General features: G+C 45.1%; 1 protein-coding gene across 2 annotated transcripts in view; it reads right to left on the bottom strand.

Moving 5' to 3' along the window:
• Itpr2 (inositol 1,4,5-trisphosphate receptor type 2) overlaps nt 1-18,865 on the bottom strand; it is a 457,151-nt gene that overhangs the window by 408,851 nt on the left and 29,435 nt on the right. For both annotated transcript variants that reach the window (XM_045139538.1, XM_045139536.1), the window contains exon 2: nt 9,114-9,184. In XM_045139538.1, the coding sequence (XP_044995473.1) occupies nt 9,114-9,184 (71 nt within the window). The remainder of the gene's footprint in view (nt 1-9,113; nt 9,185-18,865) is intronic.

Here is an 18,865-nt window from a genome sequence, read left to right on the forward strand (position 1 = left end):
ACCCCAACATGACAGATGAGCCCACAACTCAGGAAAGCACATGACTGTAGAAAAGGGGTGTTCTGACTCACTACAGCATGGCCATCATGTTTCTTAGTTCTTGCGTCCTCACCAACACATCGCTTCCTGGAGACAGCCTCTCCCTGAATCTAGAGCTGCCATTCTTTCAGTTCTGCTGGCTGACCACTGAGCCCCCAGTGATTCTCCTGCCTCCACCCCCTGGTACACACAGGATTGTTACAAGTTACAAGTGTGTGTGTCCACACCCAGCTTTGTACACGGGTGCTAGGGATCAAACTTAGGCCCTCTCTTAGACCCTCATGAACTGAGCCATCTCCCCCAGCCCTCAAGCTTCTTTCAAAAACAAGGACGTAGACCAGTAAGTTAAAAAGGAGATATAAGGAAAAGAGAAAGGAAGGGAGGAGGGTACTTAATAGGTTGGCATTGTATATACGTAAGTAGAAGAATAGATTAACAGGGGTGAAAAGGCCCAAAGTGAGGTCAGGGGAAGAGATTAAGTAAAGGAAAGGTGGAGGGAGGGCTAATCAAAATCTAAGAGGACGCAAATAAATTATATAGAATCATCCGGTTTTGAACAATGGACTGCTCAGGAGCCATAGATCATTGTTAGAAAATTTTCAGTGCCAGGGATGGAATACCTCCAGTGAGTTGTTGGCCAGGGAGGTCCCTGATGCCCCCAAAATACTATAGGCCATTGCTGAGGCCTTGGTTTCCCACCAGGAATCGATGGTAAGACCCTATTGCTGAAGATTCCACATACTTGGGCTGCAAGGACACTGAGAAATCCTGCTGGAACTGAGCTGATAACCTCCTCCATGTAGACCAGCTGACAGAAAGCTGGAAGAAGCCATTCTGCATGCAATTCAATGGGAGAGAGAGAAATCACCAGTGAAGATACTCAACAGTGAACACTGCAAGCCTTATAATTGGCCAGCCAGGCCAAATGAGCCAGTGGGTGCAATAGTGGCACGTCTGTCATGGTGGAAACCAACTACCCTCCAATTGGACTGGAGGCCCGCTCCATGGGGGGGATACATCCCTGATACTGAAAACTTAAAACAGGAGTAGTCAGGAACCCTAGGGGTGTAACATCTGCTGATAGCTGGATAAGTGTATATACTAAGCTTATCAAACTGCCCAGTAAGCACTTCTCTTAATATTTATACCCTTATATTAACACTACTCTCACTTTGGGTAGAGAATCTTCTCTTTTCAGATGGCAGTGACCTTGGGATGACTCAGAAGGTATCATACTGCTGGAAAGAAATGAGTGGATTACTGAGTAACATCTTGATCACACCTTCCAAGGCTCAGGGTCTAATGCAAAAGAGGTTGTGGAGAGAATGTAAGAGCCAAAGGAAGGGTAGGACTCCTTACAACGTGCTCCTCCAGACACAAAATGGCCTGGATATCCATGACCTCACCGTGCCTGACACTACCTAAATAAGACCATCATAAGAGGAGGAAAAGATCATGACATCAAAATAAAAGAGAGACTGATTGAGATGGGGAGGGGATATGATGAAGAATGGAGTTTCAAAGGGGAAAGTGGAGGGGGGAGGGTATTACCATGGGATATTTTTTATAATCATAGAAAATGTTAATAAAAATTGAGAAAAAAAAAAAAGGATGTGGGGGGTGGAGAGATGGCTTAGCAGTTAAGGCATTTGCCTGTGAAGCCAAAGGAACCCGGTTTGATTCCCCAGGACCCACATAAGCCAGATGCACATGGGGGCACAGGCATCTGGAGTTTGTTTGCAGTGGCTGGAGGCCCTGGTGTGCCCATTCTCTCCCTCTCTCTCAAATAAATAAATAAAATATATTTTTTTAAAAAAAAAAAAAGGACGTGATCTGGAGAGATAAGTTAGAGGTTAAGACACTTACCTACAAAGCCTAAGGGCTCATGTTGGACTCTCCAGATACTATGTAAACCAGACACACAAAAGTGAGGCAAGCGCAAGGTTGCACATGCTCCCTAGGTAGTACAAACATCTTGCATTCAATTACAGTGGCTGAGGCCCTCTCTCTCTCTCTTTCTCTCTGTCTCTCTCTCTCTCTAAAATAAAAAAAAAAATCTAAAGATAATAAAATTTTTAAAACTATTCAGTCAGTCATTTGTTTACTTTCTTATTTAAAATTAATAAAAATAAGAATCATGTGATTATTAAGGAATCTTTCCTCGCTTAAGATAAAGCAACTAGATTTTGGCTAATGTTTTCCTCATTGTGTGGTTTCAATGAAAAGACAGCTGCCTACCTAGATTTTTAACTCTTTGCAAACTGTTGGGGTTTTCTGGTTACAACTTAATGTTCTTTGTCAGTAAGCAAGGTAATTGTGACCCAGAGCAGAGAAGAATTTGTAATTATGAATATTTGGGAGACTTATTTTAAAATATTTTTATTTATTTATTTATTTATTTATTTGAGAGAGAGAGAGAATGGGCACACCAGAGGCTCTACTCACTGCAAATGAACTCCAGATTCACTGCAAATGAACCACCATGTGCATCTGCCTTACATGGGTTCTGAGGAGTCAAACCTAGGTCCGTAGGCTTTGCAGGCAAGCGCCTTAATTACTAAGCCACCTCTCCAGTCCCCAGAAGATTCACTTTAACCTATTTGGAACTTTGGTTCCAAAAAAAGTTCATCACTCAGAAAATCAAAGGCGCTGAGCTAGGTTTACTTTCTATTGCTCAAGAGCTCTAAACTGTCACGTGTTGCACTTGACCTGAAGAAACCTTCCAGATCACCTGGGACGGCATGCGTGGCTGAGCAAGATGATCTGAGGAGCAGGTAAACTGCTGAAGAACTTCTGTTTCTCCACATCGTGTGAGAAAGTAGCTCTCAGGAATGTTCTGGAAACTCTGCACATGACGGGGGATTCTGGGAGGGAGCAGGGGAACTAGATGCAGGCAGAGAAAGGTATAAGGCAAGAGCTTAAAGAATGAGAGAGTGGCCGGGCGTGGTGGCGCACGCCTTTAATCCCAGCACTCGGGAGGCAGAGGTAGGAGGACAGCCATGAGTTCGAGGCCAGCCTGAGACTACATAGTGAATTCCACGTCAGCCTGGACCAAAGTGAGACCCTACCTCGAAAAACCAAAAAATAAAAATAAGTAAAAAGAATGAGAGACTGCACTGCAAAGGTTGAAACACTGGAAACAAGATCTCCTCCTGGCTTCTGGGCTCAATAAAGACTAGGCTGGAGGCTGCCCAACTCAGGGACTCTCCTTTGGGCTCTATTAGGATGGACATCAATAACTTATGAGAGACTAGTTATGCTTTAAGACAGAAGAGAACGCTGAGTCCCCAACAGGAAGTGACTATCCCTTTCTCATAATAAACGGAGGCAGAGACAGATTAGATAGATAGACAGATAAGATAAGATGGATGGCAGATGCATAGATAGATGATGGATGGATAGATGATTGATTGTCAGATAGATAGATAGATAGATAGATAGATAGATAGATAGATAGATAGAGACATATATATATATAGTCTAGATTTAAGATGGAAGTAGGAAATGTGATCAAACCACCAGAGATATTGACACTAAGCATCTGATGACAGGAAAAGGCAGAGTGATTCATACTTTGAACTAATGCCCACAAATAATATGAAGCCAAGAATCTGGAGCATGGCGTGGTGGCACACGCCTTTAATCCCAGCACTCAGGAAGCAGAGGTAGGAGGATCACTGTGAGTTCAAGGCCACCCTGAGACTACAGAGTGAATTCCAGGTCAGCCTGGGTAAGAGCGAGACCCTACCTCACAAAATCAAAAAGAATAAAAATAAATAAGTAAGAATCTGAATATTTTCACCTCCAGTGTATAGTGCTATTTCCTTGGCACTCCTTTACATCCTCTAAAATAAACTCACATTTCCAAACAACTAAATGTTACAGGAAAAGAGAAAAGCCAGCCCCCAACCCTAAAAAGATAAATCCTTTCTCACCAACAAATAATCGGGCTGCGGAGGCTCACAGCAGTGAATCTGAGGCACCCCTGGGAACCAGCTTTGATCACATGGTCCCAGAGACAGTTTGCCTGTGCCGTGGCCATTGGTGGGAAGGGGACAGAGGCATATCTACTATGGGCAAAGCTCCATGCCTGGGAGACACAAAAATAACGGCGTGAAATCCAATCCTGTCCTTGGAAGGGGTTATCGTGTAAGGATGTGACCAAATCTGCCTCACAGATGAGGCACTGTGTCTTCTTATTATAATTATCATCGTGTAATGAGCTAAAACACTTTCACAATGACCGTCTCTGGAAAGCTTTCAAGGCTCACAAAACCTCCCAAGGAGGGCATTGTTCTCACTGTCCGGCCGGACTCTGACCGGACAATGACAGATGTCCTCAGAGGCGACAACTGTTAGGTGACCTACTTCAGATGACACAGCCATCCAGTATACGGTAGCGCTGAGCCCTAAGCTTCAGCGCAGACTTGGCCCAGTCGGCCTCTTCAGGCTTCTCTCTTTGGTCCTAATGCGCTGCCTCGCCCAGCTGTATTTGTCAGGCCTACTCCCAACACAAGACACCCCTTCCAAATAGACAACAGTGCTTTTCTCCAGCTGAGAAAAACTAACCGATAACACTTCACATTTTGCCTCAATCGCCTCTCTTTACTCTCTGAGAATGTGGCTCAATGCTGCTGGACTTTCCCAGGCTACCTTCAAATTGGCATTTCCTTCTTAGTACCTGGGGGTTGTGCTCTGGAAATCCCACCCCCCGATCTCATTTCTAAAAGACTAACTTTCAAGGCTGGAGAGATTGCTCAGTGGTTAAGGCGTCTGCCTGTGAAGCCAAAGGACCCAGGTTCGATTCCCCAGCACCCATGACCCACGTAAGGCAGATGCACAAGGTGGCGTGTGCGTCTGGAGTTCGTTTACAGTGGCTGAAGGCCCTGGCATGCCCATTCTCTCTATCTATCTATCTATCTGCCTCTTTCTCTCTCTCTCAAATAAAATAAATAAATGACTAACTTTCTCCTCAGCTCTGTACACTATGCTTGTTGGAATCTACCTGTCCTCCATCCACACTGTTAGGCCTTGTCCTAAGGTTTCTTCTATCTTTTTTTTTTTTTTTTTTTTTTTTTTTTTGAGGTAGGGTCTCACTCTGGCCCAGGCTGACATGGAATTCACTATGGACTCTCAGGCTGACCTCGAACTCATGGAGATCCTCCTACCTCTGCCTCCCGAGTGCTGGGATTAAAGGCGTGCACCACCACGCCCGGCTCTCTTCTTTTTTAAATTTAATTAATTTATTTATTTGAGAGCTACAAAGAGAAAAAGGCAGTTTTAGAGAGAACAGGCACGCCAGGGCCTCCATCCACTGCAAACAAACTCCAGATGTATGTCCCACCTTGTGCATCTGGATTACATGGGTACTGGGGAATTGAACCTGGGTCCTCAGGTTTTGCAGGCAAGAGCCTTAACCACTAAGCAATCTCTCCAGCCCCTCGTCTATCTTTTGAATTATTTTACACTGAAGCATTGCATAGGGCTTGGCAGATTTCTCCTGAGGCTGGGCATTTTCCTGTGTGACCGCCCTCAGTGGAGACTGCCTACGGTTTGCTTGCCCAGGATGACAGGAACATTCTTACTGGAGTTCATGAGTGGTTCCAATGCAAAGTTTGTCTTCCAAAGGCTTTTTATGTTTCCATCACTTGGGGAGGCATTTGGATTCATTATCCAAAGCTAAACTGACAGGACATTGATCATGCATGCCATTCTCACTTTAGGGAAAATGAAATATTCCTGTAAAGAGATATCATTATCCAAAGCTAAACTGACAGGACATTGATCATGCATGCCATTCTCACTTTAGGGAAAATGAAATATTCCTGTAAAGAGATAGTATATATAAAGCATCTACCACAGGAATTAAAACATGGTAACTAGGCTAGAGAGATTGCTTAGTGGTTAAGACACCTGCCTTGAAAAGCCTGAGGACCCAGGTTCAATTCTCCAGGTCCCATGTAAGCCAAATGCACAAGGTAGCTCATGCACCTGAAGTTCCTTTGCAGTGGCTAGAGGCCACTCTCTCTTTCTCTCCCCCAACCCCTCTTTCCATCTCTGAATCTGATAAGTAAATAAAACTAAAAACTTTAAAAAAAATATGAGGGGGGGTAAAAGGCCTAAGTGAGGTCAGGGGAAGAGACTGAATAAGGGGAGATGGAGGGAGGGCTAATAAAAATCTAAGAGAATATAAATAAGTCATATGGAAACCTACTTTTTTGGACAATGGAACACACAGGAGCCATAGATCGTTACTAGAAAATTTTCAGTGCCAGGGATGGGATACCTTCCAGTGAGTTGTTGGTCAGGGAGGTCCCTGATGCTCCCCAAACATTACAGGCCATTGCTGAGGTCCTTGGTTTCCCACCAGGAATAGATGGTAAGACCCTACGGCTGAAGACTTCACATACTTGGGCTGCAAGATCCCTGAGAAACCCTGCTGGAGTTGAGCTGAAAACATCCTCCATGTAGACCAGCTGACAGAAAGCTTAAAAAAGCCATGCTGCATGCAATTCAATGGGAGAGAGAGAGAAATCACCAGGGAAGATACTCAACAGTGGACACTAACTATAACCTTATATTTGGCCAGCCAGGCCAAATGAGCCAATGGGTGCAATAATGGCACATCTGTTATGGGGGAAACCAACCGCCCTCTAATTTGACTGGAGGCCCACTCCATGGGAGGGAATACATCCCTGATACTGAAAACACACAACAGGGATAGTCATGACCCTTAGGAGTGTAACATCTGCTGATGTCTGGCTAAATGCATATACTATACTCACCAAACTGCCCAATAAGCACTTCCCTTAACGTTCATACCCATATATTAATGCTACTCTCACTTTTGGTTACAGAAGCTTCTCTTTTCAGATGGCAGTGACCTTGGGAGGATTCAGAAGGCACCATGGTGCTGAGAAGAAGTGACAGAGGAGTGCTCAACACTGCAGTATCTCAATCACACCTTCCATGGCTCAAGGTCCATTGCAGAAGAGTTGGCAGAAAGAATGTAAGAGCCAAAGGAAGGGTAGGACTCCTTACAATGTGCTCTTCCAGACACAGAATGGCCTGGATATCCATGACTTCACAGTGCCTGACACTACCTATACAAGACCATCATAATAGGAAAAAAAGATGATGACACAAAAATAAAAGAAAGACTGATTGAGAGGGGGAGGGGCTATGATGGAGAGTGGAGCTTCAAAAGGGAAAGTGGGGGGAGGGAGGGAAGTACCATGGGATATTGTTTACAATCATGGAAGTTGTCAATATACAATATATTAAAAATAAAAGACAAAATAAATAAATAAAAGTGTGTGTCACTAATAAATAAATAAATTAAAATTAAAACTAAAATTTAAAAAAAACATGGTAGCTAGCCCCTTCCCCAGTGTAACAATCAGTACATCTTCCCTTGGGCATGTGGCTCCAAAGAATCCCATTGCTTCTACAGTTTCTTTTATTTCCTTATTCAGATGTTTTCTGCCACTCTGAGAATGAATGTACACAGATTGTTGGAGAAGAATACTGTTTCAAAACTTTTCATTTTTAAACTGAGTATGGTGGTGCACATCTGTAATCCCAATCCTTTGGAGGTAGAAACAAGAGGATGAGGAGTTCAAGGGTGACCTCTTCTACACAGCAAGTTCAAAGCCAATCTGGGTTACGTGAGACCTTGTCTCAAAAAACTAAAAATAAAATAAACTGGGCTGGAGAGGTGGTTTAGCAGTTAAGAGCTTGCCTGTGAAGCCTGAGGACCCTGGTTCGAGGCTCGATTCCCCAGGACCCACATTAGCCAGATGCACAAGGGGGTGCACGCATCTGGAGTTTGTATACAGTGGCTGGAGGCCCTGGCATGCCCATTCTCTCTCCCTCTTTCTCTCTCTCTCTCTCTGTCACTCTCAAGTAAATAAATAAATAAATGAACAAAAATAATAATAAAATAAAATTATTTTCATTATTGTTAGTATACAGAAATTATTAAATTGGATCAGGTAAGCTTTTAAAAAATATTTTATTAATTTGATAGAGACACAGAAAGAGGGAGAAAGAGAATGGGAATGGGTACACCAGGCCCTCTAATCACTAAAAATGAAAGCCAGACACATGTGCCACCTTGTGCATCTGGCTTACATGGTCCTTAGGGAATCAATCCTGCGACCTTAGGTTTCACAGGCAAGTGTCTTAACTGCTAAGCCATCTCTCCATCTCCTAGGTAAACTTTTAAGTATGGTTTTTAGTTTTCTAGGGTTCTCTACATATTCCACTAATCCTTCTTTTGGGGAAGTTGAATTATGATCAGTCTCCTACTATGACCAATTTCAGCTAAGGAGATTATCAAGCTGCTTCTAAAATTACATTTGTAAAAAGTTCTAAGGCAGTTGTTGCTTATTACCCATTAACCAAAGGGCTATTTTAAATACAATACAACTCTGCCATGCTCCTGAAAATTTTGCAAAGAATAATTAGCGAGTTAGCAATGGAACACTGTAATAGTTATAGCCTCCACAGAAACATGTAAATAAATATCATTTGGCTGCATTCACTTGCTTAAAAAGTCATCCATCATGGTTCATTACCAATATTTCCTTTCAGCAACTAAACATTTATACTGCCAAGCAGAACTTGAAGCTAGTCTTTCATCACAGACCTTTCAATGTGAAAAAGAAAACAGTGGAGTAATTTTTGAGAGAACTTCCAGAGACCTACTGAATAAGGTCTTTTAACATGACAATTTAAGACACAAAAATAATGTGCCCTTGGGCTGGAGAGATGGCTTAGCGGTTAAGGCGCTTACCTGCAAAGCCAAAGGACCCAGGTTTGATTTCCCAGTTTCCACGTAAGCCAGATGCACCAGGTGGCGCATGCATCTGGAGTTCGTTTGCAGTGGCTAGAAACCTTGTTGTGCTCATATTCTCCCTCTCCCTCTCTCTCTCTCTCTCTCTCTCTCTCTCTCTCTCTCTCTCTCTCTCTCTCTCCCTCTCTCTCTCCCTCTTCCCCTCTCTCAAATAAATAAATAATATTTTTAAAAGTTTAAAAAAAATAGTGTGCCCTCTTGAGTCACATTATCATACCTCTGAACTTCTTGGGTGGGTTAGCAAGGTCCCCAGCCTCTGGGTGCACCACACATCGGTCGTCCACCAACCTAGAGGGAAAGCAGGTTTATACCATTAACGTCACCCTATTCATAAACCATGAATAGCAGAAGAACACTGGGTGAGTAGATACAAAATTTTAATGCCATCCCTCCCTTAGAAACCTTTTCATGGTCCTGGATTTATAAAAAAGACTGAGTTTTCACTGAAACAAGGCTTACAAACTGAGAAAATAGGAAGTATGTAACTAGAAAAGAGACCAACCATGACATTGACCAGCCATGACTCAACATGGAGCGCTGCTGAGCATTAAAATGCTATTCAACAAAACGCAATGGCATCTAATATGGTTATAGTATGTTGTGAAAATAAGCACCAACCAGTCACAAAGACACCAGGTAGGTTTAAAAAGTGCACGCGTACGTGCTGGGGCTCTAGCTAGGTTGACCAAGTGCTTCTCACATGCGATGGTTAGGTTTGTGTCAACTTGATCTGTTTAGGAGCCCACAGGCATTCCTCATAAGTGCGTCTCTGAGGTTGCTTCCCGGAAGGATGAACTAAAGGAGGAATCCTTCCCCCCTCCCCCGTGAGCCCTTCCCCCAGAGTGGGCGGCCCCTCTTTGAGGGGGGCTTTATCAAAAGCAGCTCTGGGAAGAAAGGTATTCTCCTCCCCTTCCACCTGGCTGCCAGTGTGGTTTGCTGTTTGGCTGCTTTCCAGCTTGGACCAAAGACCAGCTTGAACTGAAGAGCAGCGATTCTCCAGGCAGCCTCCAGGCCTTCAGTGCCGGATTGGGACTGCTGAGGCATCCAGCCTCGTGGACTGAGCAGCTACTGGGTTCCTTGACTCTCAGGCCTGTAATCTGCTGCTGTTGGACTGTCATAAACTCATCCAATAAATTCCTTTTTAATACAATTCATTCTATTGGTTCTGTTCTCTAGAGAGCCCACACAAGCATGAGAACCAGCATTCAATCCCCAGCCCCCCGTCCCCCAAAAAACACCAAGCATGACAGTTCTTGCTTGTGATCACAGTGCTAGGGAGGCAGACAGGAGGGTAACCTGGAGCTTGGTAGATAGCCCAGTCTAGCCTACTGGTGAGTTCCAGACCAAAGAGAGGACCCTGTCTCACAAAAAAAAAAAAAAAATATGGTTCCTGAGGAACAACAGCAAGGTTTTCCTGTAGCTTCTACATGCATACACACACATGTGCACCACACACACATGAACAGACACACGCACACACATGTACCCACACACATGAACAGATACATGCACACAATCAAAAATGCATACTCACATGCCTCAACATCTGTGCAATTAAAAATGGAACACAAGGGGCTGCAGAGATGGCTTAGCAGTTAAGTGCTTTCCTGTGAAGCCTAAGGACCCAGGTTTGAGACTCAATTCCCCAGGACCCACGTTAGCCATTTGCAAAAGGGGGCGCACGCATCTGGAGTTCGTTTGCAGTGGCTGGAGGCCCTGGCGTGCCCATTCTCTCTCTCTCTCTCTCTGCCTCTTTCTCTCTGTGTCTGTCGCTCTCATTAAATAAACAAAATGAACAAAAGAAAAGAAAAGGAAAATATCCAACACAAGGGCCAGAGAGATGGCTTAGTGGTGAAGGCGCTTGCCTGTAAAGCCTAAGGACCAAGGTTCAATTCCTCAGTCCCCATGTAGGCCAGATGCACATGGTGGTGCATGTGTCTGCTCCAGACATTCATGGTGGCTAAAGGCCCTGGTGCACCCATTCTCTCCTTCCCTCCCCCCCATAAGCAAACAAATAAATAAAATACTTTAAAAAATGGAGCACAAATTGCAAAATATTGAAAGTGGTCAGATTATCCAGAGTTTTTATTTTCTCTCTTCTTTTTTTGACTGTGTGTGTGAGAGAGAGAGAGACAGAAAAGAGAAGAGGATGCTTATGTGATTAGCTTATGAGTGAACATGGAGTAGGTGGTAATGACTGTTCAACCTGCATTTTAACACTCTGGTCCCCTGCATACTTGGTGGGTGGCCCTGGGCCTCTTCATTACACCTGTGAATCAAGGATGAGAGGCTGGGAGGTGACTCAGCAGGTACAGGTGCCTGACCTAAACAAGGATGAGAGGCTGGAAGGTGACTCAGCAGGTACAGGTGCCTGACCTAAACAAGGGTGAGAGGCTGGAAGGTGACTCAGCAGGTACAGGTGCCTGACCTAAGCATAAGAATCCCAGGGGGCCTGGCTTCCATCCCAGCACCTGCAAAAAGTCAGGGCATGCTGAAACCCTCCTACATGTGACCAGCTGATGGAAAGCTGGACCAAGCCACACTCCACGCAGCTCAAGGGGAGAGAAATCACCAGTGGAGATACTCCACAGTGGACACTACAAGCCTTAAATTTAGCCAGCCAGGCCAAATGAGCCAACGGGTGCAATAGTGGCAGGTCTGTTATGGGAGAAACCAACTGGACTGGAGGTAATACATCCACGATACTGAAAACCTACGACGAGGTAGTCATGGGTCCCAGGGGCGTAACGTCTGCTGCTGTCTGGCTAAATGGATATACTATGCTCACCAAACTGCCTGGTAAATACTTCTCTTAATGTTCACATCCATATATTAATGCTACCCTCACTTTTGGTTAGAGAAGCTTCTCCTTTCAGATGGCAGTGACCTTGGAAGGATTCAGAAGGCACCATGGTGCTGAGAAGAAGTGACAGAGAAGTGCTCAGCACTGCAATATCTCTATCACACCTTCCATGGCTCAGGCTCTATTGCAGAAGACATAGTGGAAAGAATGTAAGAGCCAAAGGAAGAGTAGGACTCCTTACAACGTGCTCCTCCAGACACAAAATGGCCTGGATATCCATGACCTCACAGTGCCTGACACTACCTACACAAGACCATCATAATAAGAGGAAAAGATGATGACATCAAAATAAAAGAGGAAGGGAACATGATGAAAAGCGGAGTTTCAAAGGGGAAAATGAGAGGAGGGAATTGCCCTGGGTTATTGTCTATGATTATGGAAGTTGTCAATAAAAAAATAAATTAAAAAAAAATCAAGGATGGCCCATGCACACCTTAACCACAGTCCTGTTGGGGACAGAGACAGGAGATTCACTAGGGCTCTCTAGTCAGCCAGTCTGACCAGCAACGACACTTGGCCACACCTCTCCATGTACTGTGTACAACGGAACTAACTGCTGGGTTTCCCAGACCATGGCGAGAACGCGCGTGAGCTAGTGACCCCTCAGAGTTCACGTCCAGTGAGACGTCTGAGAGGCAACTGTGCTTTTCACTTAGCTTGCGTCACTTCACAGAATGACCCTTCACCTAGGAGATAAGTCAACTGAAATGAACCTTTCGGTCTCCGGTTTATCTGGTTACAAGAAGTAGACGTTTCCGGGCTGGAGGAATGGCTGAGTGCTTAAGGCACTTGCCTGCAAAGCCAAAGGACCCAGGTTCGATTCCCCAGGACCCACGTTAGCCAGATGCACAAGGGGGCGCACGCGTCTGGAGTTCATTTGCAGTGGCTGGAGGCCCTGGCGTGTCCATTCTCCATCTCTCTCTCCTTCTCTCTCTTTCTCTATCAAATAAATAAAAATAAATATTTTTAAAAAGAAGTAGACGCTTCCAAAGTCATAATGGCAGCAAATGTCCACAAAACAAAGGTCCACTGCAGAGCAGGGCACTCATGCCTGATCAAAAGTTGGGCAGGAGGAACTGGGCATGGTGGCACATGCCTTTAATCCCAACACTTGGGAGGAAGAGGTAGGAGGATTATCGTGAGTTCAAGGCCACCTTGAGGCTACTTAGTTAATTCCAGGTCAGCCTGAGCCAGAGTGAGACCCTACCTCGAAAAAAACAAAATAAATAAATAAATATAAAAAAGTTGGGCAGGTCCCAGGCTCTAGGTGGGAAACCAGTACTGTAGTTTGGTGAAATGGGTCTGTTCTGTTTATGCCCATAGATGAATGTTGCTGTCACTTCTGGTCACAGAAGTTTCTTTTTGCAATGGTGATGACTACTGTCAGGTGTTTTGGGGGTGGTCCGAGAAGGAGGGATGGAGATGAGAAATGTTATGAAAGTTCTTTTTTAAAAAAAATTTTTTTTATCTTATTTATTTGAGAGAAAGAGGCAGAGTGAGACAGAGAAAAAAAGAGAAAGGGCACACCAGGGCCTCCAGCCACTGTAACTGAACTCCAGATGCATGCGCCACCTTATGCATCTGGCTTACGTGGGTCCTGGGGAATTGAATCGAGGTCCTTTGGTTTTGCAAGCAAGTGCCTTAACCGCTAGGCCGTCTCTCCAGCCCTGTGAAAGTTCTTCATTAATCTGCTCCAAATGTGACGTGGCGCTGTAGCTTTGCGAGAGAAGGAAAGGAGGGAATGACAGTGCCTAGGTGTGCCAAGTGGCAGGAGGTGAGCTTCCAAGGTGGTGGCTGGCGGAGTGCCTGCCGGGAACTCAGCGGAGTGACCCACCCACCTGTTGAGCAAGAACATGCCAAGCTAGAGGAGCCAGAGCTGTGGGCACACTGCTACACGCTGAGGGACGGAGAGATGGTGGCAGACACAGAGACAGAGAAGACGTACATGTGAGTGGGGGAAACGGGGAGACAGACATCTGCAAGCTGAGGGAAAGTGCACATCTGGGAGAAAGTGGGCATGAGAAGGAAAAGAAAAATAACAAAGCTGGTGGCATAAGGACTTTTATGCTGACGGGGTGTGGGGGCTGGCCAGTGGGGGGGGGTGGTGGCTGGTGGAGGTGGGGGTTCAAGGAGGCAGGTTGTCTGACTCCCCACGGGGCAGGGGGACCTGGTGGCCCCTTTGAAGAAATATCCCAGTCCGGAAGGGGAAGAAGCTCTGAGACCTACATGATGAGACTCAAACTCATCAAAGTGCCGAGGAGATTCTTGTAACATTAAACGGGAGATGAGACACCCTCCGAGGCTCCGGGGACATTGTGGGGAAAGTGGCAGAAAGCACCAAGCGTCCGGGGATGGGAAGGAGCACGTTGGCATGCCGGCTTCCCGATGTGAAGTGGCCACTGCATTCCTGACTCACAGCGGCTGTAAGGATCCGCACCACACTGGGCCCATCAACCTGTCCTCGTGGATGATGGAGAAGGACACCATTTAAAATGACATCGAAATAGAAGACGGACTAATTGGAAAAGCCAGGAGTGGCGGCGCACGCCTCTAATCCCAGCACTCAGGAGGCAGAGGAAGGCGGATCGCTGTGAGTTCAGTGAATTTCAGGTCAGCCTGGGCTAGAGAGAGAGCAAGATCCTACCTCGGAAAAACTAAACAAAAATAGAAAAAGAAGGAGGAGGAGGAGGGGTTCTCTGGTAAAAGGATCAGAAAGGTGGGGGGGAGGGGACAAAAGGACGTAATGGGAAGGGTTATGCTCAAAAGACATTTTGGGAGCTGCAGAGATGGCTTAGTGGTTAAGGCACTTGCCTGTGAAGCCTAAGGACCCAGTTCAATTCTCCAGGACCCACGTAAGCCAGATGCAAAAGGTGGCACATGCGTCTGGAGTTTTCTGCACTGGCTAGAGGCTCTGGCACATCCATTCTCTCTCTCTCTCCATCCATCTACCTATCTATCTACTTTTCTATCTAACATCTATCTGCCTCTTCCTCTCTCTAAAATAATTAATTAAAATATTTTTTTTAATTTTTTTTTTCATTTTATTTATTTATTTATTTATTTGAGAGCAACAGACACAGAGAGAAAGATAGATAGAGGGAGAGAGAGAGAATGGGCGCGCCAGGGCCTCCAGCCACTGCAAACGAACTCCAGACACGTGCGCCCCCTTGTGCATCTGGCTAACGTGGGACCTGGGGAATCGAGCCTCGAACCGGGGTCCTTAGGCTTCACAGGCAAGCGCTTAACCGCTAAGCCATCTCTCCAGCCCAATTAAAATATTTTTAAATACAATGTGTACATGTATAAAAACTGCCAATAACAAAAAGCTAATTTTTGCCAGGTGTGGTGGCACATGCCTTTAATCCCAGCAGTTGGGAGGCAGAGGTAGGAAGACTGCCATGAGTCTGAGGCCACCAAGAGAATACATAGTGAATTCCAGGTCAGCCTGGACTAAAGTGAAACCCTACATCAAAAAAAAAAAAAAAAAAAAAAAAAAAATTCACAGAACAAAATGCTAACTTAGCCAAGATATGGCACTCTTTTTATTAAATATATACATATGTAGGTACATATATGTATATGTATATATATGTGTATATATTTATTGCTTCTTTTTTTTTATTTGTTTATTTGAGAAAGACAGAGAAAGAGGCAGAGAGAGAGAGAGAGAGAGAGAATGGGCGTGCCAGGGCCTCCAGCCACAGCAAACAAACTCCAGACACTGGCACCACCTTGTGTATCTGGCTTACGTGGGTCCTGGGGAGTTGAGCCTCGAACCAGGGTCCTTAGGCTTCACAGGCAAGTGCTTAACCGCTAAGCCATCTCTCCAGGCCCTGTATATATACATACGTATATGCTACTTTACTAAAATGAGGCTGTACAAGAGATGTCAGTCAGGCATGCAAATAAAAAATGCCTTTTAAGAGTCGGTAGAAGCTGTCTTCTTAGGAACAGGAAGTCACAAAGGGGTCAAGAGAAAACAAACCCAAACAATGTCCCCCTGCAGCTGCTAACAGTGAACTTGGAACAGTCCTGAGACTATCACAACATCATATTTAAATAAAAGCACTGCGAAGGGAAGGTCAGCTTTTCTAGTCAGTCAAGACATTAAGAATTCAAAAAAATTAATGGTAAAAAAAAAATTAAAAATAGTCTTGCCAGGTGTGGTGGCGTGCACCTTTAATCCCAGCACTTGGGAGGCTAAGGTGGAAGGATCACTGTGAGTTCAAGGCCAGCTTGAGAATACACAGTGAATTCGGGTCAGCCTAGGCTACAGTGAAACCCTACTTTGAAATAAAAATCTTAATTAGAACACACAAAAATTACATAATAAGTAACATTGAAGCCGGGCGTGGTGGCGCACGCCTTTAATCCCAGCACTCGGGAGGCAGAGGTAGGAGGATTACCACGAGTTCAAGGCCACCCCGAGATGACAGAGTTAATTCCAGGTCAGCCTGGACCAGAGTGAGACCCTTCCTCGAAAAAAAAAAAAAGTAACATTGACAATCTATTCATTTTTTAACTTTTTATTGATAATTTTCATGTTTACAATGTATTTTGAGTATAATCCCCTCTCATTACTCTCCCTCACTCCCCCTCCTCATCCCCCTCTCACTGAATTCTTCCTCCTTCCAACCAGTCCCTCTGCTATTTTTGCTCTCTTGATGTCTTCTGTTTTCTTTTTGCCTTCCTTCACACCCATGATGGTATGGTGACGGGCCCAATGCTGTGCAGATAACAGGATCTGCTGAGGGGTCATGGAAATGAGGACCACCATGTCCGGAATGCAGCATTCCAAAGCACTTCTCCTCATCCTCTGGCTTTGATCTCTTCCCCACCTCTCCAGCAGTGTTCCTGAGCCTCAGCAGGTGGGGAAGGGATGTCTCCTGTTATGCTGAGAGGCAACTGTTGCTTCTTCTACTCGGTCTTTTAAAAATAGACTTTATTTAAGAAAGAGAGAAAGAGGCAGATAGAGAGAGCGACTGGGTGCACCAGGGCCTCTAGCCACTGCAAGTGAACTCCAGACGCATTGTGCATCTGCCCTACATGAGTACTGGGGAATCGAACCTGGGTCCTTTAGGCTTCTCAGACAAGTGCCTTAGCCACTAAGCCATCTCTCCAGCCCAGGTTATTTTATTTTGTTTTGTTTTGAGATAAGATCTCATTTTAGCCCAGACTGATCAGGAATTCATTATGTAGTCTCACCTGGAACTCACAGCGATCCACCTACCTCTGCCTCCTGAGTACTGGGATTAAAGGCGTGTGCCACCATGCCCAGCTGTTTTTCTTTTCTTTTTTAAAAAAATATTTTTATCTGAGCAGGGCGTGGTGGAGGCATGGGGGTGCACACCTTTAATCCCAGTACTTAGGAGGCAAAGGTAGGTGGATCACTGTGAGTTCAAGGCCACCCAGAGACTACATAGTGAATTCCAGGTCAGCCTGGGCTAGAACGAGACCCTACCTCGAAAAAACAAGAAAAAAAAGAAGAAGGAGGAGGAAGAGGAAGAGGAAGAAGAAGAGAAAAAGAAAGAAAGAAAAGAATTTATTTTAATTTATTTTCTACTCATTCTTTGTGCTTCCCATCCCCACAGAAATGCAGGCTCCAAGAGTGGGTCCCCTGAGCCCCCTCTTCCTGGAATAGCCATGGAGAAATGGGAACAGAATCCGTCCATCAGATCGCAGTGTGCCTCTGTGAACACATGTCTATGCTCAACTGCTTGGAGCCCGGAGAAAGCCACAGTAATTAGAAGTCGTTTTAAGAATTTTGTCCAATTTGTTACGCAAACTTCGGTGAAAACAACTGTGGCAGTCATTCCATGCTGCAGACTCAAAGAAGCCGGAGTGACTGTGGAAAGGATAGAAGGAAGGAGGAGTGGGGGGAGGGGTGTTGATGCGTTGTAAGAGAATCTATAATAGCCGATGCTGGGAAGGAAGCGCTCAGGGAGATGGCTCAACGAGAAAAGTGCTTGCTGTGCAAGTATGAGGACCTGAGTTCAAATCCCGAACACACACGGGAAGATGCCAGGTGCGGTGGCACACGTGCCGGTTAACCCAGCACAGGGGAGGCGGAGGCAAGAGGATCCTTAAGGGCTTACTGCGCAGGTAGTCCAGAGTCAGTGAGCACGAGGCTCAGTGAGAGACCCGGACACACAGACAGAGGAGAACATCAACCTCACAGTGTACCCACACATATGAACACGCATGCATGTATGTACACACAACTTCTCCACTATCCCAAGAGCCTCCATGCACCCCTTCAGAGCCCCGCGGCTCCCTGGCGGCCCTGGTTTAGAAACAGCTCCTAGCATTGCCGGGCACGGTACTTGGCACATCTACCTACAACGCAGCTGCTTAATTGGACCTTTCAATAAATGTTAGGCTCTGTGAAGTTGTATTGTACATATGTAAGTACAATGATTGTTATGGGGAGGTAATATGATGGAGAATGGAATTTCAAAGGAGAAAGTGGTGGGGGAGGGAGGGAATTAACACGGGATTTTTTTATAATCATGGAAAATGCTAATAAAAATTTAAAAAATAAAAATAAATGTTAAGCTCTGTGAAGTGCTGATCGAATCCCGTCTTGTCCGTTTGACATACGCCATACAGCAGAATGAGTTACGGCAGATACAAGTTCATTATCTGCAATATGAAGAAGCGAGTCCATGAACCGCTGAGTATTTGGTACCCAATTAACTTCCCCTTTTGGTTCCGTTTTTTTTTTTTTTCTGCCCAGGCTTAAGTTTTCTCTCTGAAATAAGATGATTTCTCTCAACTTTATCCACATGTGGATATTTTCAGGCCTTTTAGAAGCCTCAACTACCACTATTATCCTACTATGTAACCCTAGAGACCATCCGCAGGAATCTAGTTATGGGAGAGTCAGCTTAGCAGTTAAGGCACTTGTCTAGGGCCCAAGTTCGATTCCCCAGTGCCCACATAAAGCCACCTGCACAAAGTGGTACATGCATCTGGAGTTCATTTGCAGTGGGTAGAGGCCCAGGCATGCCCATTCTGTCTGTATCTCTGTCTCTCTGTCTCTCTTTCTCTTTTTTTAAAAAAAAATTTTTTGGTATTTTTATTTATTTATTTGAGAGTGACAGACA

Source organism: Jaculus jaculus, chromosome 22 (genome assembly GCF_020740685.1).
Source record: "Jaculus jaculus isolate mJacJac1 chromosome 22, mJacJac1.mat.Y.cur, whole genome shotgun sequence".
In the NCBI taxonomy this organism is placed as follows: Eukaryota; Metazoa; Chordata; class Mammalia; order Rodentia; family Dipodidae; genus Jaculus; species Jaculus jaculus.